The 21,856-nt window shown below is 38.5% G+C and overlaps 1 protein-coding gene across 1 annotated transcript in view; it reads left to right on the top strand.

Moving 5' to 3' along the window:
- Nucleotides 1–621: 621 nt before the first annotated feature.
- DCAF6 (DDB1 and CUL4 associated factor 6) overlaps nt 622–21,856 on the top strand; it is a 93,183-nt gene continuing 71,948 nt past the window's right edge. The window contains exons 1-2 of the mRNA XM_054391004.1: nt 622–715; nt 17,218–17,279. Of these exons, the coding sequence (XP_054246979.1) occupies nt 622–715; nt 17,218–17,279 (156 nt within the window). The remainder of the gene's footprint in view (nt 716–17,217; nt 17,280–21,856) is intronic.

The raw sequence follows: 21,856 nt of genomic DNA, 5'->3' as shown, positions 1-21,856 counted from the left end.
GCGTTCGCGAAACGCTACTGGCTAGGGTAGCCAGCCCCCGCCTCCTGAGGAGAGCTGGCGCCATGGTGCTCCGAGGAGCTATCCCGGCCGTCGCGCGAAGGGCACGAGCGCCCGGCTCAGAGATGGCCGCTAGCGCCGCTTCGCTATCTCATTCAAGATGGCCGGCGCGAAAACCCCTGAGACGTGACTATACACCCAAATCAAAGATGGACACTGCGGCTTCATCGTTTGGCCCGAGAGCCGGTTTGGCCGGCGAAGCGGAACGCGTTGACATCATCCGTCATTTCCGCCACAGCTGACGGAGAGGGGCGGGGCACGGTGTCCCGAGGCAACGTTTCCAGGTCGCGCGAGATTCCTGTAGTCTCGGAGCGCGGCACTCCCTCCTTCCCGGTAGGGGGCGGGGCGCGGTGGGGCGGGGCGCGATGCATGGGGCGGGGCGTGGAGCTGTCTCTGGCCCCGTCGCCGCTCGCTCCCCGACGGTGGCTCAGCGCGAAGCGGGCGTGAGAACGCTGCGCGTGCGGGCCGATCGGTTTCCATGGTGATCGCGCGGGACGGCCGGTACCAGCGGAGCGCCCGACGCCCCTCCTTCCCCTTCTCCCCGCGCTCCTTCCGCGCGGGGCCATGTCCCGTGGGCACTGCCCTCATCTGCTGTGGGACGTGCGGAAGCGGAGTCTGGGTCTGGAGGAGCCCGGCCTGCTGCGAAGGCACTACCTAGGTAAGGGCGGAGGCAGGCGAGAAGGGCATCGTTGAGGTTTTCTTAGTTGCCCCCCTAGGCGAGGAGAGAGGCGGTCGACCCTTCTAGCCATCGCTCTCCGTGCGGCCGGGCGCCCCCTCTCCCGAAGCGTGGGGCCGTAGTAGGTAACCGCGGATTCTGCCTCCCCACGGCGAAGCGCGCGTGCTGGGGGCGGGGCGCGGTGGGGAAAGGGTTCGCGCGTGGTGGGGGGCGGCCGAGCGGCTCCATTCCCGAGCCCCATTTCCCCGTTCCCCGCCTCGGCGCTGTCGGCGCGTTCCGCTCCCCCTCTCAGCCCGGCTGTCCCGCCGTAGCGGTGGCTGCCGGTTGCGAAGTTTCCTGTGCCCTGTGTGGGGCGGCCCCCTTGCTCCCCTTCCCAGCCCTCCGTGCCCTCGGGAGGATCCCTGGCACGGTAGGGCCTTCTGCTTTCTCCGTGCGCTCGGTTTGCTGCCCGGCGGCCCTCGCCCGCCACCCCTATCTCTGTCCCTGAAGGAACTGTTGCATGAGGAGAGATCCAGCGGGGAAGTTGGGCGGCGGCGGATCGCGGCGGCTCAAAATAGACCGGGAGCCGTGGTTTATGCCTAGGGCTGAACAGGCTCCGGATTTACCGGCCTTGAGCCTCTAAGGATTGCTAACAAAACGCGTAAATGCCGGGATAATAGCGTCATTGTTCTCTGGGCTTTTAGGTGCTTCCTGGGTTTTGAAAGCTGAATGCTGGGCAGAGCCAGTTGAACGTGTTGGGTGCCGGCTTATTTAGCGTGCCTTTGTGTTCGCAACTGCTCTGCAGAGATCGTAGGGGGGGTCTCCAAGTGCGCTTCAGCGTCTTGATGCTGTCTCTTTCGAAGGCTACCAGAGTTATTTTCGCTTTCCGGGTGCTCTAATTTTAATTAGTTTCCTTTTTAGTAGAGTAGGCTTCGAGGAGATTCCTTCAGTGTAAAGGAACTGTTGATATTCTTTGTAATGGCGCAGGTTACATGCATTCTGAATCTCCCTCTTCGCAAAAAACCCAAAAAATCTATTCGCGTGGTTTTGGAGGTGTTGCATATATCTGTTGCATGTATCATAATGACGTTTTGGTTTAGTGGGGTGGCTCTCCAGGGAAGATGACTTAGTGGTTGTAAACACATTCTTTTATGCTTATCTAGCAAAATAATTCCTGCTTCTGGTCGAAACGTTAAGTACTTGAGGTGGAATTTATGTACAGCATTGTTAAAAGTCTGTATTTTTTTTTAACTTCCTAGGCATTTCTGACTGGTTGGTATTGGTTTTCATTTCGTTTCCTGGAGGAATTTAAGGTGGCATATCACATTACCAAGTCTAATTCGGTAGTTTTCTGTCTGTGGTCCTTGAGCGCTCGGTAATCCACAAAAGGTAACTGAGAAAAGCAAGGTTATTACCGGTGGGTTTCCACGTATTATAGTATAACACCTATAAGTGGAGGAGTCCTTTAGGAAAAAAAAAAAAGGTCCAAAAAGTGTAAAAACCCCTGAAAACTAATGGTCTAAGTGCCTCTGAATTTTCTTATGTATTGAGAGCTGTTCTTGGTCGAGTCTTAGCTGAGGATTGTTCTCACTTTTGTTAGTGCTCAAATATGAATGTACTTTCTTACTGGGTTCTTAAGGATTTTTTTTTCCCTGCTCGACTGGAGCAGAACAGCTCAGTGTTAAAAGTAGGTCTGTAGTGTGTAGATTTTGAAGAAGCAGTGCAAGACTGTTTTTTTTATTTATTTTGCTTTTCCATGATTGTGTCTCTGACAGTTGAAGCATTAAGATTTGATCAGTAGAATCATCCTTCTGGATTTATTAAGATATTTTTTCTGGACCCTGCTCCCACAAAACATTGATAACTCCAGCTAAAATTAAAATCCTTCCGGTGACTAGGTTATCATCTCATATTTACTGTTTTTGATTTAATCTAAACACATTCAGTGGCTTTATAGCCTTGAAAAAATAGGATCTGGAGATGCTTTCCACTGAAATGATTTTAAGATCTGCATTAATGGTGGTAAGAGTTGCTCAGTCCTTAATGACTGTTACTTTTAATGAGAGGTTAGTACATGGTCTGTTACTCTTGTAGAGCCAACTCACTTGTGTTCAAAATTGCATTTATGGCCTTAACAGGCCCACTAATTTTGTTGGTAGTCGGGAGTGATTGCTCGAGTGTGCATTTACCAGATGACAGGCCTGTTCTGCTTTATGTACAGTTTAGTGTATATATATATATGGGTCTTTTTCAGTGTTATGTAGGAGCGTTCTTATTTGGACATGAATTGAGACCACAGTGATTGGATTAGTAACACTGTTGGTTGTTGCTGATCTAGTCTGAATGAAAGGTAAGGTTCCTTCCTATTTACACTGGTTTTCAACAGTCTGACAGACAGAACACAAGTACAGGTCAAGCATTTAATTTTGACTTAGTAACGGCCAATAGGGAGACTCGAGGCATTGTCTGTGTGCATTGTTTGGTTTTTTGTTTGTTTGAAGTTTTTTTTTAGGTGGTTTTGGGTTTTTTTGGTAAATTTGTAAGAATAGTTATGGATACCAGTGCAAAATAAAGAGGATGGTATATCTTTGTTGTCTGGTGCTCTTTTTCAGACGACAAATCAAAGGAATACTCTCATAGCAAGTCTGTAACTAACAATGCAGTCCACAACGTGTTGGAAGGAAGATGTGTGTGCGTGAAGGATACTTTCATAATGAACCATTCGTTTGGATGATGTTCTTGTGCTGCAGTGTAAAATATGGGGAATATTGAAGGTGGTGTTTTGAGGGAAGGCATCTGACAGCTAACTGCTTTCCTATTTACTCTGTGTTTTAGTTTCATGTGAACTGGCAATCAAGTGACACTCTATTTATAGTCTCTTTCAGCTTTTGAAAACAGCTGCTCCAGGAAGGATTGGTGCATCATACTGTACCTTTCCATGCAGATAGTTAACTCCTGAAATTTGTGTTCTTGCAAAACTCTTTCTGATTTTGCAGGATCTCTAAATAATTGTTCTGAAACCTACACTGTTCTGGACAGAGTCCCAGAGGAAAGTCTTGGGCATATGGGGCAATATATATGTAGCTGGGACGTGTCCTTCAGATGTGATCATATGATAAGAATTCTCACAGTTCTGAAGGAAAATGTGGGTCTTATCAGTGTATCTGCTAGCTGCAGCATTTGTAGGCTAGTTAGTCTCAATTTCAAGCAGTACTTTTATCTGAGGTCTCCAGAGAAACCCAAGCCTCGGAGAGGCTGTCAGTAACACTTACCTTTAATTCAGTTAGAGCATAGTCTTAGCCTAATGCTAGTGGGAGGAGTCCTGCTGCCGCATCAACTTTCCCTTGTTAAAAACCTCACAGTGCTTTAACACTGAAAAACATTGATAGTAAACAGTAGTATTTACTTAAAATTCTGCTTTGAACCTGGCAAGTGTTCAAAGTCATGATACTTTCCCAAGAATCCCCAAATCTGTGTTGCAATTTTGTATAATTGTGTCAAGTTTTCAGTGATTAAGTAACACATCATTTCTGATTGCAGGTAGAATGATCAGTGCCATCACAATAAAGGTCTCTATGTAGATGAAGTACAACATATAATAATTTGACTAGAGAAATGGCGGTACGGGTTCCTTGTAAGAAGGAGGAAAGTCCATAATTTATCTGAAGTATTTTGTGTGATGGGTTTATTTGCTTTTCTGTGAAGGGTCTTGCTGCTGAGGAAGGCTCTGTTTAGCCAGGAGGAAGACTGAAGAATTCTATATTTGCTTGCTTGCTTGTTTGCTTGTTAACTGGCATGGCAGGTTATCCAGAGAAAATCTGCATTAGTCTGAAATGGTAGGCAGAGAAGTTGATTCAATTTTTTTTAGCTCAGAGTGATTGTCAGAAGTTGTAGTGCAAGTACCAAGATAAATCAGTTCTCCCTAATCTGATATCCTTGCTTACCTTGTGCTTTGAATTTTTAAGTTTATTGGATTTCTTAAATGGTGTTGCAGTACTACCACCTTGTTAAAGTCCATTTAATATTTTGCTAAGTTTTGCTCAATAGATGTAGATAGAGTTGGGTATTGCTGTTGAACATGCAGTTCTTCCTAAAAATATATTGCTTCGTGGTGCAAGACTGAAATTAAATCCTTAAAGTACCGAAAATATTAATTCTGTTGTTTTTCCTTAGACAAACACCATCAGAGATGGAAACTTTAGTTTTTGGGTGAACAACTAGAAAAAGATGTGTTATTTTCCCCCATTTTTACTCCAGCTGTATTTCAATACATGGTATCTTAGTCTTTGAAAATAATGGTGAGTTGGAAGTGTTGGACAGCTTTAAATGATCAGCTTTGCAGCTTGTGCTCTTGCAGACTTGAAGATAGTCACAGAGTATTTAATCAGCCTTTCTTCTTTAACTCTTTGCATAATACTTTTGATGGTTAGTTATTTTCAGGTGCAGTGCTATATTTCACATCCTGAACCTCTGGCATCAATTTTCTTTTCCAGCATGGGTTAAAAACGCTCATCTGTCACAGCTAAACCCCAGGATTGCTAGAGGTGTTTTATGTGTTTTCCTTCTACAAGTCTAACAAATTAACTGCTGCTTGAAAAAGGACCATTATAAATTTACCTGACTGTCTGATTATGAGGACACATATGATTGACTGCTCTTGTGTTGCTTCCTGATGTGTGGCATCTTCCATTGCACTTTGGTGTGTGTTCAGAAAACTGATTCTGTAGTGATATATTCTGGCATACACCAAATACTTTGTGAAATGAGACTGACCCAAGATTTTAGAATACAATTGAAGTCTCCTTTTTTTTTTTTCATTAGTGATGTTTTCTGAATAGAAATAAGCAGAGCCAGATTTGATATTCACAGTGTAATGAATTAATTGTAGGTAAATACACCCTTGAATCAAACTCAAATATCTTTAACAGGCTCAATCTAATATATTTTAGGCAGGAAATTTGGTATAGTCACTGGTTTTCAGTGGTTGTATAGAAAAGTTTAAGATGTTTCAGAAAAAATAATGTTGCCTGTTATTTATAAGAGAGTATAGCCATTAGGTATGGTCATAGCCTGGGTATGATTTGGGTGTTTTTCCCTGCTGATAAAAGCAAAACTCAATGACTGCAGTTCTTAAAAATGTGTTGATGGGCACTTGAAAGAGAAGTGCATCATTGGGACCTGTTGATAACAAATTGAGTTCAGAGGATTTTAATTAAAAGACTGTCTAAACCAAATTGCCTGATACCATCTCACTTAAAACAATAACAAGAAATACTAGGGCACAATGGATATGTGTAAAGCAGCTTTTTGAAAAAATAAAGATTAATGATTTTTTTCCTAGTTCCAAGTAAATCAACTGAGATAATAAAGACAGCCATCAAAAATGTCTTAATATAATAATTTGTAGGAAGTAGCACATTATATATATTGTTAAAGGAGAATAAAAACGTAGTGTAGCAGAACGATCTGGACAACACAACAAATAAAGAAAAGGTGGCTAATTCTAATTTGATACATACCAGAAAACCAGAAAGATAAGTGAGCTGGGAGGCAAGATTAAAGTTGCATGAGTATTTCTGGCGTCAGAGTACTGAATACTTAGTTTTCATTTCAGTCTAATCAGCCTTCTGTTATCTTTGGGATTATTTCACTCACAGATTAAACAGCGCTATGGAAGTGGAGGCACAGAAGCCAGTTGGAGGTGCAAGAAAGCCCTACAGCCATGTAGCACTACACTATGTAAATTTGATAGCTTGTTTTGTTACTATTTCAGGAACCTCTGCTTGTAGTTAACAGTATGGTTGACCTTTTCTCTGTTACATCTTCCCTGTGTGTTTTGTGGTTTAATTGTTATGGTTTGTGTTATGGCTTCTGTCTCCTCAGTGTTGTCCCACTTTGCTCCTACTCAGTGATGAAGTGTTGACATTCACTTCAGTTGATTTATGAAAAAAAAAAACCAATTACTCCATGCCTTCTGTCAGTATGTTGTGAAAGAAGAAAATAATATCTAATAGTAGTTTTTAGAATGTTTGGGAGTCCAGCTTCAGTTTTTTATGTATTAATTTGTGAAAAAATGTAGATCCTTGCAGATCACATTTGTGTGTCCTTCGGTGGGACTGCTTTGCTGAAGCTTATTTTTTTGGTGGTTTGTTTTTTTTGTTTGTTTGTCTTGGTGTTTGTGTTTTTTTAAACAATTGGTTTGGATTAGGATTTTTTTGGTTTTGTTTGTTTTTAATAGTACTGTCTAGATCAATTTTCAATAAACCTACTTACTGAGTCTTCGTGTTTTAATTTTCTAAATCACTGATTTTTTTTTTTAATTATTTTTTTCCCCTGCTATTATATCTGTACACACAGCATAAAAACATTAATGGAAGAGGGGTTTCTGGCATTGCATAGAAATGGCAGCCAGCATAAATGGAGCTAGGAGGAAATAAAAATTGGAAAAACTAGTTTGGACTGTTGCTTTTTTTCTGTCCTTCAGAAATTCAAGAGGCCTTTTAAATTATCTGCAGCTTTGTGAGTTTTGCTTGACATAGGCTGAATGATACAGATGTATTTGTGTATTTTAAGGAGGAATAACCTTATGTATGGTGTGTGTTCACAGAACATTAATCACGTGTGTTAATGGTTGCCAAGAAGTATGAGTAGTATATGTGTGTTGTAGTCACAAGGCTTTGCATGTATAATTATATTGTTTGAAATACACTCTGTCTTAGGATACGAATGTATTTGCTTTATATCCTTTGCAGTCTCAGTCTTGTCATGCAACCAGATGGAGACTGTAAAGGTTTGCGTGCACTTCAGATATATTTTTGGTTTTGATTGCAGCATTTGATTGAATTTACATTGTATGCTTTTAAAGGCAATCTTTGTAAAAGTAATGCATTTGCTTTGTATATAACTGCTTGTGTCTTGATACTGAGTGTTTCAGACAGCTTCATAGTTAAGTTGCACCTTGATCTTGTAATAAGGAGCTTTGAGTACACGCAAGCTGTTTCTTGCTGCAAAAACAGCTCGTGTACTGGATTTGTATTTCAAGATGAGACAGTGATGTGAGAGATCACTTCAGATTTTTTTTTCTCAATATTATTTTCCTGTAGCCTTCTTCCAGTTGGATTGCTTCCATTAACTGCATTAGGGTAGACCATTAAGCATATCTGTGTTTAGTCACTTTCAAGTTGTTGCACTGCAATGCTATGAGTTCCTGTGATTCCCGATTTTCTATTGTTGAATGTCCCCAAAATAGTCTAGTGGGATATAACTGATTATGTACCCAGAACTTGTTGACTCTTCAGACTTGTCCTGTCTCAGCAGTAAGGAAAAATTCAGTTTCAGGTATAAAGTATGCCAGCATTCAAACAAAGCTGAATTTTTCACTGATTAAGCGCACAAGTCTCAGCATTTTCATGTCTTCGGGGCCTAGTGAGCTGCTGATTCAGATATGTCCCAAATGCTTTAGTGTGTTGAACTGAATCGTTAAATATTGAATGTGAGTATCGTGAGATGGGATCTGAGTCACATCAGTGAATTTTAATATCCCCTGTTTTCCTCATTTTGTTCTTCCAGGATTTGCAGGCTTTTATCAGGAAAATTGAAGATGTTGTTAATGCCACTGCTCTGTACTTAGCAGATATCATGAGTAAGATGAGGATCCATCCTTCCCCTCCCTGTGAACTGAATGCATTCCAAACCATTTGTGATGTTTGTTCAGCCTTTATTGTACTGCGGAAACTTCAGCAATATAGAAAGCTATTATGCAAACCCAAATCCACCTCTTTCTTGTGGTTATATGGCTTTGTTATTATTGAGGTGTGTTCCCATTATTTGCCTTTCCTAGGAAATAAGGAAAAATGGGGTTCCTTTTTAACTGGTTTTTATTTTAGAAACATTATTATGTCCTGAAAATTCTCTTCAGTAAAAAAGGAGTCTCTTGAGTTAAACAACAGGGCATTTTGGTCATTAGGATGAATACATACAGTTTAATGCAACAAACAGCTTTTACAAGTAAGCTTTTTTTACATGTTCAACTTGTGTCACAGTGTTACTTAATAGCAGAGTTCAAATAAAAGCACCATGTATGAATGATTTTACACCATAAACTTGTGGAATAGCCTGCATAGTCAAATGCTATTTTACTCCAAAACCAGAAATTACAATGCTGACTGGAGATAATGGGGCTGAGAAACCCCTGAGAACCAGAAAAAAAATGCTCTGGATGGACTCAATGAATCTGAATCTGGTACACCATAGTATTGCATTTTTCTGGTACAACCTGTGGAACCAAGTCACTAGCTTTTGAAGCTGTAAATACTATGTGTAGTTCTTCAACTTTCATTCTTTCCAATTCTGATAATTCTCCATCGTCAATGGGGGAACCATGTCTTCCCCTCCCCCCGCTCTTTTCTTTTTCTACATCATCATCTAAACACCACCAAGACTCAGATTTCTACTTTAACTCACACTATCTATCTTTAAAGCCTAATCCTGGACAATTTACAAGTGTTTACACTAGTAATATCACCAGATTATGTACCTATATCTGTTAGGGTGTGTGTATCTCTGTCTGTTTCACAACTTCACCCAAACCTGGCAGTGTATAATTTCTATACCTACCCAGGATTAAATGGTATGTTTAATTAGGTAGGTGTGTGGATTAGTAAATGCTTTAATTCGGTTCTACCCTGTCCAAAATCTTAGTTTCATGGAGATATCCTTGTGGGAAGGCAGGCCCTACTTTTTTTGCTAGGTATGTCTCTTTAGGTATGCTGGCGCACCTATATAATTGCTTCTTAATCTGTTTAAAAATGTGTATTGAGTTAGTTTAAACAACTTTATTTACCCCAGAATTTTTGTCTGAAATGGACTAGGGGCTATTCATGTGACTAGCCCTGTTGGCTGATCAGAGGAAGCAGTAGTCTAAGACTTAAAGATGGTGGAAAGACTGCTGTATTGGGCACATGCATCTCAGCTGTGAGAATATGTGCCTGCTAGGAATGTGATTAAGGGCAGATTCCTGTAACTTTTTCTTCTGCTGGTGTTTTTCCATGTTCCAGTATTCATTTTGTCTGGTTGCTTGAGACAGTAGATCATGGTTCTGTTGCTAGCAGTATTAAATTATGCACTGGGGTTGTCGTACCCCTGTTTCAGCTTCTTGGACATTGTCTCTTCTTGATGAAAAGTAGAGCTCCTAATTAACATTGGTTGTTACACAAATAAGTAGTACTTGAGAAAATACAGCAGAGTATGTGATGTGATATGTCTTTTTCAAAATTTCTTAACAATTGTCTGTGTTACTACATTAATACCATTTTTACAAGAAAATATTCACCATACAGTAGTGTTGCACATGCTATTTAACATAAAGACTTTTCAAAGTCAGAGAAGAACATTTCCAAAGACATGTTGAAACCTGCAGTAATGCTATTTACTTTAGCTTAATATTTTTGTTTTCAGTTAATAGAAGCCTTCTTTCGTTCCTTTGATTAGAAGAAAACAGGGCTCAATTGTATTTTTCTTAATTTGGTAACTGTTCAGTTTTGTATTGGTATCTCTTTTAGAATTCCAATTTGTTTACTTGAGTCATGTATTTCAGTGCTGGTGAAGAAAACAGAAAATGCTTTTGCATTCGTTTATAGTCACAAAGCCAGTTAATCACACTTAAGCTATTTCAGGTAGTTTTGTGTTGAGAAGAGTAAGATGGAGCATGTTATCTTTTCGCCTTTGGTTGTTTTTCCCATGAATACAAATTCTGTTTGTTTTATCATGATTTCTTTTGTCCTCTGCTCTGCAGGCATTAAAAATATTTGTAAAATAATATGAAAATTTCAAGTGTCTTTCAGTGAGTAGTTTGTATATGAGCATTGGACTCCTTTAAAGTACTGAATGAATATCAAAATTGCTGAAACCTGCTGTGTTTTTTCTTCTGTCACAAAAACATGCTTGTTTTATCATCTTCTCAGCTGCAATCTGTGGCAAAAACAATGCAGAAGGCTTTATTATGGGCAGTGCAAGTGGGGACAGGATAGCTGTCAGAATGTGGTGTACTTGTGAATGAGATCCACTTAGTGCTAGTCAATATAGCACACTCACTCAAAAGCCAGTTCTTAGAATTCACAGATAAAATGCCTTCTCTAAGACAGGTAGTTGTATACTTTATGCCATGATTTTGCAGCTGAGAACACCTTAAAAATTATATTGATAAAATTAAATTTTATATATAAAGTGTCTTTCAAGCATAAAATATGGTAATTATCAAACAAATTGAACACGTTGGTCTAAACTGAAAATGCTTGTAGCCTTACCAGTGATGGAGCCCAATAGAAGCCTATATTCAGGAGTGGATACCTTTAATAACTGAAATATGTTTGAAAGTTAATTGCAGGCATTGCTAATAATGCAAATAAATCTTACCTGTGCTGTTACCTATAGTAACTTACTCTTGCAGGTTTGGTAGAAGCAAATCCAAAGTATTTTCCAAAATGCTTATTAATTACCCTAAAATATATGACATTGCTGAACCCTTTTTTTGTTCCTTCAGCAGATATCCTTTTGTGTTTCTTTTGTATTTCTTCATACACTAGTATATTGATTTCTTCAAGATACGTGTGATTTCTTCATAAATAGAATCATAGAATAGAATCATCCAGGTTGGAAGAGACCTTAAGATCATCCAGTCCAACCCATCACCCAGCCCTAACCAATCAACTAGACCATGGCACTAAGTGCCTCATCCAGTCTTCTCTTGAACGTCTCCAGGGATGGTGACTCCACCACCTCCCTGGGCAGCCCATTCCTATATATATTGATACAAAATTTTCTATCAATATACTTGCTAGGAGATACAGGCTTGCTACATTGTAATTCAGGGCATAGTGTCTATATTCTGTAGTTTCTGTCATAGTGTTAATGCATGAATGTTTTGTGTTTCTTAATACATGAAGCTTATTCTGACGTGTATCTTTGGATTTTAGTGAAAGCTTGATTAACCAACAAGCTGCTTGATGCTGGATGTTTAGTAGCAAAGCTCTTGCATATTAAAATTGCAAGTTAATCTCTTCATAGCAATTAACATTTTGTATTTTCTGTAGTGTTCAGACCTTCAAGCTTAATGCTGTGAAGAGCAGAGAAGAATTTGGATTATCTGTTTCGAATTTAAACCATAATGAAGTAGCTGCTCATAGTAACTTGAAAGGTAATCTTAAACATTGATGGAACCAAGAGTTACCATTTTTTTACATTTATACAGTAGTGCAAAACAATAAGGAAATACAATGCAAGGCCTTGTTCAAAGGACTGGAGGTCACATCAGTGGATTTGGTTTCTGGCAGTACTGCTGATTCACCCTCTTCTTTGATAAATTGTTTCAGTTTTCTGTGTCACAGTTTCAGTGTCTATAAAATTGGTCTGCTGTCAGTCTATGTAGCTAACAAATGTTTTCCATTATTTTACTTAATATTCAAGGATTTTTAACACACCTTGATGGAATTTAATTCAGTGCATACAGCATATAGAAGTGATTATGCTATATGGAGAATTCTGGAAAAACTGTGTTGAGATGTACATCAAAAGTTATGCTATGCAGAGTTTGATGTAGTTAATCCAGAAAAATACCCTATATACATATGAACTGGGCTTGCCATATTTTCGTGGAGTGGCTTCAGAAATACGTCAACTCTACCCTGGAAAGTTGAGTAGTTTTAAAATGCTCTTTGAGTGCAAGATAACATGTGCTCTGCATTGGGAGCAGATGCTGGCTCTGTTTCAGTTTTAAACTAGAGCATTCCAAATGTCACTGCAAGCTAGTGCTGAGGGACTTGGCCTTGGAAGGAGCCAGCTTGACATAAATGAGTGTTCATTTGACAAATAGGATCTATTACTGGTTTTCCAAATAAGTGTGTTTTTTTTTTTTTTTTAAACATCTTATACCAATGTGGTGCTGCTTTGGACCAAAGTTTAGTTGTACTTCTGTAAAGCACAAATGTACTTTAAAGCTAGACCTTCATCATTTAACCATCTGTACTTTTTCAGTGGTAAATTCTGGAATATAGTTTTAAATATATGAAGGTTTTACTTACTTAACGCATCAAACTTCAGTGCCGTCATCAGTTCTGAAGTAGCATTGACTAAATTGCTATAAATGTGATCAGGCCCAGTCAGCATGTGTTTGTGAAAGATAGGTCCTGCTTGATGAACTTGATCTTCTTCTATGACAAGATGACTGGCCCATGGATGAGGAAAACGCTGTGGATGTTGTCTGCTTGGACTTCCGTAATGCCTTTGACACTTTCTCATAGCATTCTCATGGGAAAACTGGCAGCTCATAGCTTGGGTGGGTGTACGCTCTGCTGAGTAAAACACTTGCTGGATGTCTGGGCCCAAAAGTGGTGAATGGAGTTAAATCCATTTGGTGTAATCACAGGTGATTTTCCTAAGGGCTCAGTATTGGGAGCACTTTTGTTTAATGTCTTTATCAATGACTTTATGAGGAGATAGAGTGCACCCTCAGTAAGTTTGCAGATGACACCAAGTTGGGTGGAAGTGTTGATCTGCTTCAGGGTAGGGAGGCTCTGCAGAGAGACCTGAACAGACTGGATTGATGGGCTGAAGTCAGTGGTATGAGCTTTAACAAGACCAAGTGCAGGTCATGCACTTGGGCCACAACAACCCAATGCAATGCTATGGACTTGGGGCTGAGTGGCTGGAAAGCTGTCTGGAGGAAAGCAGCCTGGGGCTGTTGATCAACAAGCAGCTGAATATGAGCTAGCAGTCTGCCCAAGTGGCCCAGAGGCTTCGTTCTCTGAAAGGGTTGTCAGGCATTGGAACAGGCTGCCCAGGGAGGTGGCTGAGTCGCTATCCCTGGGTGTATTTAAGAGCTGTATAGATGTGGTACTTGTGGATATGGCTTAGTGGTGGGCTTGGTAGAGTAGGGTTAATGGTTGGACTCAAATGATCTTGAAGGTATTTTCCCATCTAAATCATTCTGTGAAAAGAAAAGCATAAAAAGTGTATCTTTGCCAAAATAACCCTGTAGAAAGCACCTGATCAGCAATTCTAAAACCAAGCATTGCCACCTAATTGGTGTCATAACTGCTTTCAGTGGGGAGTAAAAGGGACATTGCGTATTTTGGTATTACTCCCTGAAATGAGATTAGAGTAGCATGTACATGCGAAAATACCCTTGTTAGGTAATTCTCCAGAGGGGAGTGGCAAATCATCCTTTGGTTTGCCATTGTGGAACATTTTGAAGAAGTTAAAAGGAAAGAGCTGAAGTTTCTCTTTTGCCTGCTTTTCCATATTTAAATTCATATTATGAATGACTAAAGGTAGTGCTTTAGTCATAGTGCTTTAGCATAGAATGTAGTCTTGGAAATTGTCCTCTAGTCTCTAGCTTAATGTGAACAGAAAAAAAAAATTGTTAGTGCACAAGGAGTGGTACTATACATTGAGGCGTCAGTTACTGCACAATATCTAGTGAAAATGCATGGGTGGAGCATTAGTTTGAGTGCTCAGATATGTAAACACTTCACAAGGAGGTCATCATTTGCCATTTGGAATTTAACAGCTTTTTTATTCTTGTTGATAGTTTCAACTTAGTGATTTCAAAGCAAACCTTGCCTATGTTCTGCACAGCTTGATCACTGTATGACTGTTTTAAAGAAGCATTACTGAAATATAAGAAATGGTATATGGAAGCATCCTTGCAGAATTAAATTACTCCATTTGTGGTAGCACATAATGGGGGAAAAGAAACAGTTTTTAGCTCTTACAGAGCCTGTTATACAGTACTGGGGGAAGAGGGGAACAAAACTCTACAGAGGTCTTGATGCTGATATTGTAGAAAAAAGTACTCTACAGTATTTTGTTAAAAGATTGGGTTTCTTCCATCATCTTAGCTGAAGGAGGGGAGTCAGGAAGGACCACCTTCATTGGAAGGTGGAAGGAAGAGGTAATCACTGGATTAGATGAATGAGAATTAAGGATTGTGAAGAGTCTTTCACCTGGTGGAGCAGAGTCCTTGACATGGAGAATTTGACTGTTTAGATCTAGCAGTAAGAGTTGTAATGCATCTGGAGAGTAAAAAAATGAATGTAGCCCGCTAATAAACCAGATAAACAGTATTGTTCTTTAAATTTTTTAAATGTGACAAAAATATTCAAGTGATGTAAATATCAGAAAGCTATACTACTTACTGCTGAGTCTATCTTGTCAAACCAATCAACCTGTGAAAGTCATTGCTGAAGTACAAGGAACACAGATTCACTGACCTTACTCAGCTTTTAACAACAGCAAATGTGGAGACAGTATTTTCTTCAGATCAGTCTGAGTAGTTCTTGTTTTTTATTTTAGAAAAAAAAGTCAGGATCTGGTTTTCTAATTTTGAGTGTTAAGATAAACTAGAAACAATTCATTCAGTTGTCTTATTGTGTTTAGTACTTCATCAAATAGGAAGAGTTTGGAGCCAAACCACTGTTTCCTCCATTGCCCCCTTTTTAGTTTAGAGAATAAGGAAACTGTTCAAGTGTTGTAGTTTTGCTTGGTTTTTATTCCACCCACAAGTCAATATTTAGATAAATAATGATCACATGATAACTAACTAATCATATTAAAAAATCACATATGCTAGCATGTGCAATCCTAATAATGTTTTTAATGTTTTAAATGGTGCAATGTAAGTATACAGGGTTATCTCAAGTTAAACACTTAATGAAACATGTATAGCTACTGTAGTCTTATTAAGACCAAAAAATCCTAATCTAACAGCAACAACAAAGCAGTTTATACCTAATTTTGTCAACAGACTTCTTCAAGGAAAGAAAAAAAAATGCAATCAAGGATGTGATTACATACCCTTACTGTTTCTTGCTTGCTTGCTGGTTTAAGTGATTTGGATTAAAATTAAAAAACCATGGTCCTTAAATTTAAGTGCTTTTAGGATTTAAGCACAAAGATTAAGTTTATCAGTATTTGTCTTCTCTGAAAGTGCATTCTGGGAATTATTAGGTTCATTAATCTGGGTGATCCTGTTAGGGGGGTTGGCCTAGATGATGCTGCATCAAAAGATCTAGTGAGGTGATTCTGCCACTTTACCCTGCTCTGGTGAGACCTCAGTTGGACTACTGCGTCCAGGTCTGGAGCCTTCAATATAGGAAGGACACAGACCTGATGGAGCAGGTCCAGACAAGTGCCACGAAAATGATCAGGGGTTGGAGCACTTCTGCTACAATGACAGGCTGAGGGAGCGGCGGTTGTTCAGCCTGGAAAAGAGGAGGTTCTGGGGAGACCTAATAGCATGGTAGCCTTACAGTACCTGAAGGGAGCCCAGGCCTACAGGAAGGATGGAGAGAGACTGTTTACAAAGGCCTGTAGTGATAGGATATGGGGCGATGACTCCAAACTAGAGAAGAGCCGATTTAGATTGGATGTTAGGGACAGGTTCTTTACCATGAGGGTGGTGGAACACTGGAAGAGGTTGCCTGGGGAGGTGGTTTGGACCCCATCCCTGGAGATATTTAAAGTGAGGTTCAACAGGGCTCTGGACAGCCTGATGTAGTTGATGATGCCCCTGCTTACTGCAGAGGGGGTTAGACTAGATGACCTTTGGAGGTCCCTTCCAACCCAGACCATTCTATGATTCTGTGATTCTATGATCTTTCAAGGTCCCTTTCAGCCCCTAACATTCTGTAATTCTCTGTGATAATAGCCTACTTTCATAAAGTGGTTGCACTTGAAATGAAAGTTAGTGCTATTGTTTAAACATTGGGTTTAAACATAGAGACCACATTGTTTTCAATATAATTTATTTTCCCCTCTTCATGTGTATAGTATAGTAGTGTTTTTAAGTGCAGTGGTAAATCAGCTTGTATATAGGGAATAAGGACTTAAAGTTCCTGGGCCCTTACCTTATTCAGTATGCATCTATAGATTTCTTCTTCATTTCTTCCTGTCATGTCAGCTTTCCAAAAGTTTCTTTTGCATTTTATCCCATAAATATATGTCAAATGGAATGGTAGTGAACTTCAGTGTTACTTTTCAAATGGCAAAATTAATAATGGAATTTAAATTTTGTTTTTTGTGCTTTAAGAGATGTAGAGTTGTAGGTAATGCTTGGAAGATCGACTTCCTGTTCATTGTTGAAATTCTAAGACCACTTTTTACTTTCTGCTTGAGACCTAAACCTATTCTTCTTTATATTTCTATAGAAAATATTGTACTTCAATTGTTTGTTATCTTGCTGTCTTTCAGCTAAGTTAACCAAATAACCACAGTTATTTGCTGCTTTGTAACTGTTAGCTTTAGAGAAAGCATCAGCCTGTGAACCTGTGAAATGGTCTGTTTGTTAAAAGAATGCTGTTTCTGCACTCTTATTAAAGGTGAAGAAGTACTATCAAATGTGATGCTTTATTATTTAGGTCTTTATCTATTAGTGCGCATTAGTAGGATCTTGATTACTTCTGCAATGTTACTGTTTTGAAAAAGTATGTAATTAGTATTTTTCTTCACAGGCAGAAGAGAATTTATCCAAAGGTTAAAACTTGAAGCAACCTTGAATGTGCATGATGGATGTGTAAGTCACTTGTTGCTTTTTTTGTTTGTTAAAATATGTTAAATTGTAATTTTGTTGCCATGATGTTAGTTCCTTAACATAAAAAATGCAATTACTATGTATTAATGCTGAGCTGGTACTTGGTGAGACCTACATCTGAATTCTCTAGGTACATGTCTTTTCTTAAACATGTGATGCTTTACCTTTGAAGCAAAACAAAATCCCATTCTTATACCTATTACTGAATGAATTAATCTTCTATGCTAGGATAACACATGCTTATCTTTTCAGTTAGAACTCATCTTAAACCTTTTACATGGAATCTTTAGTAGTATTGTGTTATGTTGATATATTTTTTTGACTTGAAGATGTATTACAGTTTTGAATGATTCTAAAAAGCAAATGGTCAAGTGCTGCGTGCTTTTTTAAAGAGACAATAAAACCAAAAATAAGGTTCCCTGAAAGGCAATAATATAAGTTAAAATATTGTTTATTGAATTTTTGCAGTTTTTGAAAGTGGTCAAAATATTTTAAGTCTTTCTTTTAAATAAAAGATTTCACTTTAGGTACAGGGCAAAGAGATTGCCATATTACTTTTGATGAATAGAGCAGAAATTAATGATTGTTAAAGCATTGTGTTTGTTGTACAAGATATACAAAAAGTGAAAGGATACTAGATGTGGTATACAATATGAAAATGTGTAAATTTTGTTTCAACACATACAATTACATGTGAGATATTTCAAAAGCTGTTCAAATGTAGAGATTTTTTTTTCTATCTTGAATTGCTTACACTTGTAGCTTTACTTCAAGGAGTGTTATAATTGTAAACTTACACAGCAGTACTTTTAAAGAAAAAATATTAACAAGCTAGCCTTTTGGCTTGAGATCAGAAGTGTGATTTTTGACTTCTATGTGTTTTTGAGAGACTAGGAAGACTGGGAAAGGTAGATATTAGAAATGCTTTATATAAAAGTCAGCTGCTTTTGTTGTATGGACTACCATTGTAAGTTTAATGTTCTGGTACAGGTGGTGCTGACTTAGAGAAAACAGATGCATTAATTTCTGATTTATTTTCAAGAAATGTTGTAAGAATAACAATGCAAGGTCTCTTTGAACCCTGGCCATTTTGTGGTTCTGTGTGTAGAAAGCTATTTATCAGGGTTTGCATTCAAGATTGTAACAGTGATTTTTACTTCAGAATTTCTTTCCAAGTATTTTTCCATCTCCTCAAATATACATAAGATGACATTTTTCAAGTTTCTTTTCCAGAAGTTGGTTACGATTCTTGATTTTTTTTTTTTTCTTTTTTAAAAATAGTTATTTTTGCTGATAAAACAGGATACAGGAAAATAGTGTTTCTTTGCTTCTTGTTAAAATTTGAGTGAATTATCTCTATTTCAGTTAACTACCTCTGTGTCATGTCACAGAAATATATATTATTTAGTTGGTGTTGCTTGGGTAGGCCCAGTGGATACATATTTGAAAATTAATTTTTAATTTATTGGGTTAGCCTTTAAAGTATGCTTTATGTGGTCTAATTATAACATTTCCCAGTAAAACAATTAAATTGTGATTGTTACAGCATTGTATGCAGATGCTTAAAATACTGCTGCAATTTGAAAAATTTCTTTAGAATTTAAATTTGCTCAGAACTATCCACCTTTAAAGAATAGTGGTAGTTTTTGCCTCCTTTACTGTGCCTTTTTTTTTTTTCCTTTAGTTCCCAGGGAATAGTCTTTTATGGCTAACAACAGTGCAGTATAATTTCTTACTTGTTTCGAAAAAAAAAATCTGTAAATAAATAAATAAAAGTAAAATGAAATTGCTGTGCCTTTACTGATTAAAATGCTTATATCATCAATGGCAAATCACTACATCATAGTTTATTCTTTTTACACTACAGTTGTTGAATCGGTGTGAATTTCAAATGTGAGGAATAAATGCCATAGGTGTCTTAAGGATGTTTTTAGGTTTGTGGGGGGTTTGGGAGTGTTCAGAGTTTTTTGGAGGGCTTTGGTTTTGGTTTGGTTTTTTTGTGTGTGGGTTTTTTAAGAACATTTGCGCTCTTCTGTGAAACAAATTGTGGCTTTTATTTTCTCTGTAAAGCATGCTGAGTAATTGGACATGGTGGTTAACTTAAGGCAAGAATTTTTTTTCTAGCTGAAGATAAAAATAAAGTTCAACTTCCTGCCTACCGTTTGATCTATGTTTCCCAAAAGAGAGGTCCTCTGGGACCCTTTCTAGGGCATGGATTGCCTCTTTCAACAATGTTCATATTGTCCAAATTTGGAGAGGTTGTATGTATGCCAGAAGTTACCATTTTCCATGTGAATTCTAAAGGGAGCTTAAGGTGATAAGGAAACGTCTAGACTTAGGTGAGATGCTTTCTGTATGAAGTGTTGAAAAAGAATCAGTTTGGACTAGCAGCAATATAGCATGAGGAGAGAAGAAAGCATCTCAAAACCATATTGAATTGGAATAAAAGTACTACTTATTTTCTTCCAGTTCTGGTCCTGTGAAAGTTGAGGAAGGTACAACTGCAGAATGCATAGGTAGATGAAGCTTCTGACAAGCAAATACGAAATTTTAAAATAAAGGGTTCATTAAGTTCAGTAACAAACAAGCATCCTGAGTGGTATACATCTCCAGGATGGCACATGTGAGCAGATCGTTTTGAGAAGAAGTTCTCAAAGCTATACCTAAATTACTATAGGAAGTTTGTTTGCATGTTAGAATATGCAGTTTTTACCTATTCCTCCACAGATGAAAAGTAGTACCTTTTTCACTCGTTTCCTTGCTTGGGAGATCTTTCTGATGTTCTGGGTATCCACAGATATTTGTATTTCCTTTGTTCTATTTCTTGCATTCTGTTAATCTATCTTGTTCACAAAAGAGTAGATTCTACTGTTACATTGCATGGAAGTGTGAAGTTTGCTTTTTCCATTTTTTTTAAAGGATTGGCTGTACTTCCTCCTTCATTGTCTGGAGAAAGTACAGAGAAGGCAAATTTATTTTTGACATTTTGACTAAAGAATCGGAAGTGCCTGCTGCTTCCTTTCAAGGCTAGTTGAGTGGCAAATAAAACTAAATACAGTTGATGACATGGAGTGCTTAGAAGAAAAGAGCTACTCACCCATCCTTTGACTGTTCTTATCTTGTTTGTAACCGTCATTTCCATTTCTATGCATATCCTTTGTTTTGGCTTTTACATTATGCTTTTAGTTGGGTGCTGAGTGGCTGTGAAGGTAATAGATGCATAGCTGTTCTAGAGGGCTTTGGGAAAAAAAAAAATTCCATGGTAGAGACCTGAGAACTTTTTTTAATTTGCTTTCATTGAGCATCTGGTTTTAGGCATTGCTTCATATATTTATTGGGGTTATTCACTGTTGGTCAGTAGATTGTACTGAACACTGAGAAATGTGTATTGACTGATTGCTTATTGGAAAGTTGGTGTTCTCTGAAAAAAAAAAAAGAATAAAAATCAAGCCTATTCCACTGTTATTTGACTTATTTTTTGACAATAACATTGAGAAGGTGATCTGGTACAGAATAAAAAGCCTACTTAGTTATGGATCTCTAGCTTCAGGATGTTTGAGAACCAACTTTGTCCTGGGTAAGGGTGTATTGAAGCTGCTCAACCCTGAGGCTATCTGTGCAATGAAATTGAAATTTAGAAGGAGGATGATTGATGTGTTGTGCAGGCTTGTGATTCTGCAATTTAGATAATCATGTCTCCCCTTTGCATCTTCAATGCTTTCTCTGCTTTTCTGTCCTCCAGATTTTGCTTTTGGTTGCACTCACCCATCCTTCTCTATTAGTTTAATTTTTGTGATAGTTTTTTCCCCTCTTCCTTTTCTTTTTTCCCTTTTAATTTTTGCTCAGTTTCCTTGTTTGTATTTATACCACCACCACCTCTGCCTCCCCCCTCCATCCCCCCAATTCTTGTTTCTGATATTCTATCCTTGTATTAACATTTTGGGGGTTTTAGGTCAATAATAGTATTTTTCTGCCTGAAAGGAAATGTATTCTTGGGTTTTGCGTTTGCCCTAGCTGTAGCACTGTGCTGTGGTTGTCAACATTTTGCAAAGTATATTCATTCACATTGTCAGGACAGGTTACTTCAATGATAGATGTATCTTGGGGCCAGTTGAATGCATGGTGCTTGATTGACAGACAGGGTTATAAAACCATAAGAGTAGCCAGTGCTCAGTCGAGCCTGATAACTGGTCCCTGGCAGTAGACAGTACTCATTTTTGAGGGTAGTTGAGATAAGGCAATCAAGCAGTATTTGAAGGGTATTCCAGGGAACACACCATACAATAATAGAGAGGTGCTGGTGAAAGTAGCATTTTTGGTTTTGATAACTTTTAATTTAATTGATGAATATGTATATTCTTCCATTTTTGGTGTTTAGGACATTCCATGACAGTGAATTCCAGTTTAAATAAAATGCCATGTGTGTTATGTGGTGATTTCATTGAAGGCCTTGTCTTTTTTTACTGTAAATATTCACAGAAAATGATTTCTTTTTCCATGTCATTCATGATTTCATAAGCTTCTATCCTATCCCCTCCCCAGAACAGTACTAATTAATC

Source organism: Indicator indicator, chromosome 1 (genome assembly GCF_027791375.1).
Source record: "Indicator indicator isolate 239-I01 chromosome 1, UM_Iind_1.1, whole genome shotgun sequence".
NCBI classification, from domain to species: Eukaryota; Metazoa; Chordata; class Aves; order Piciformes; family Indicatoridae; genus Indicator; species Indicator indicator.
This window is presented reverse-complemented; position numbering and strand designations above follow the sequence as displayed.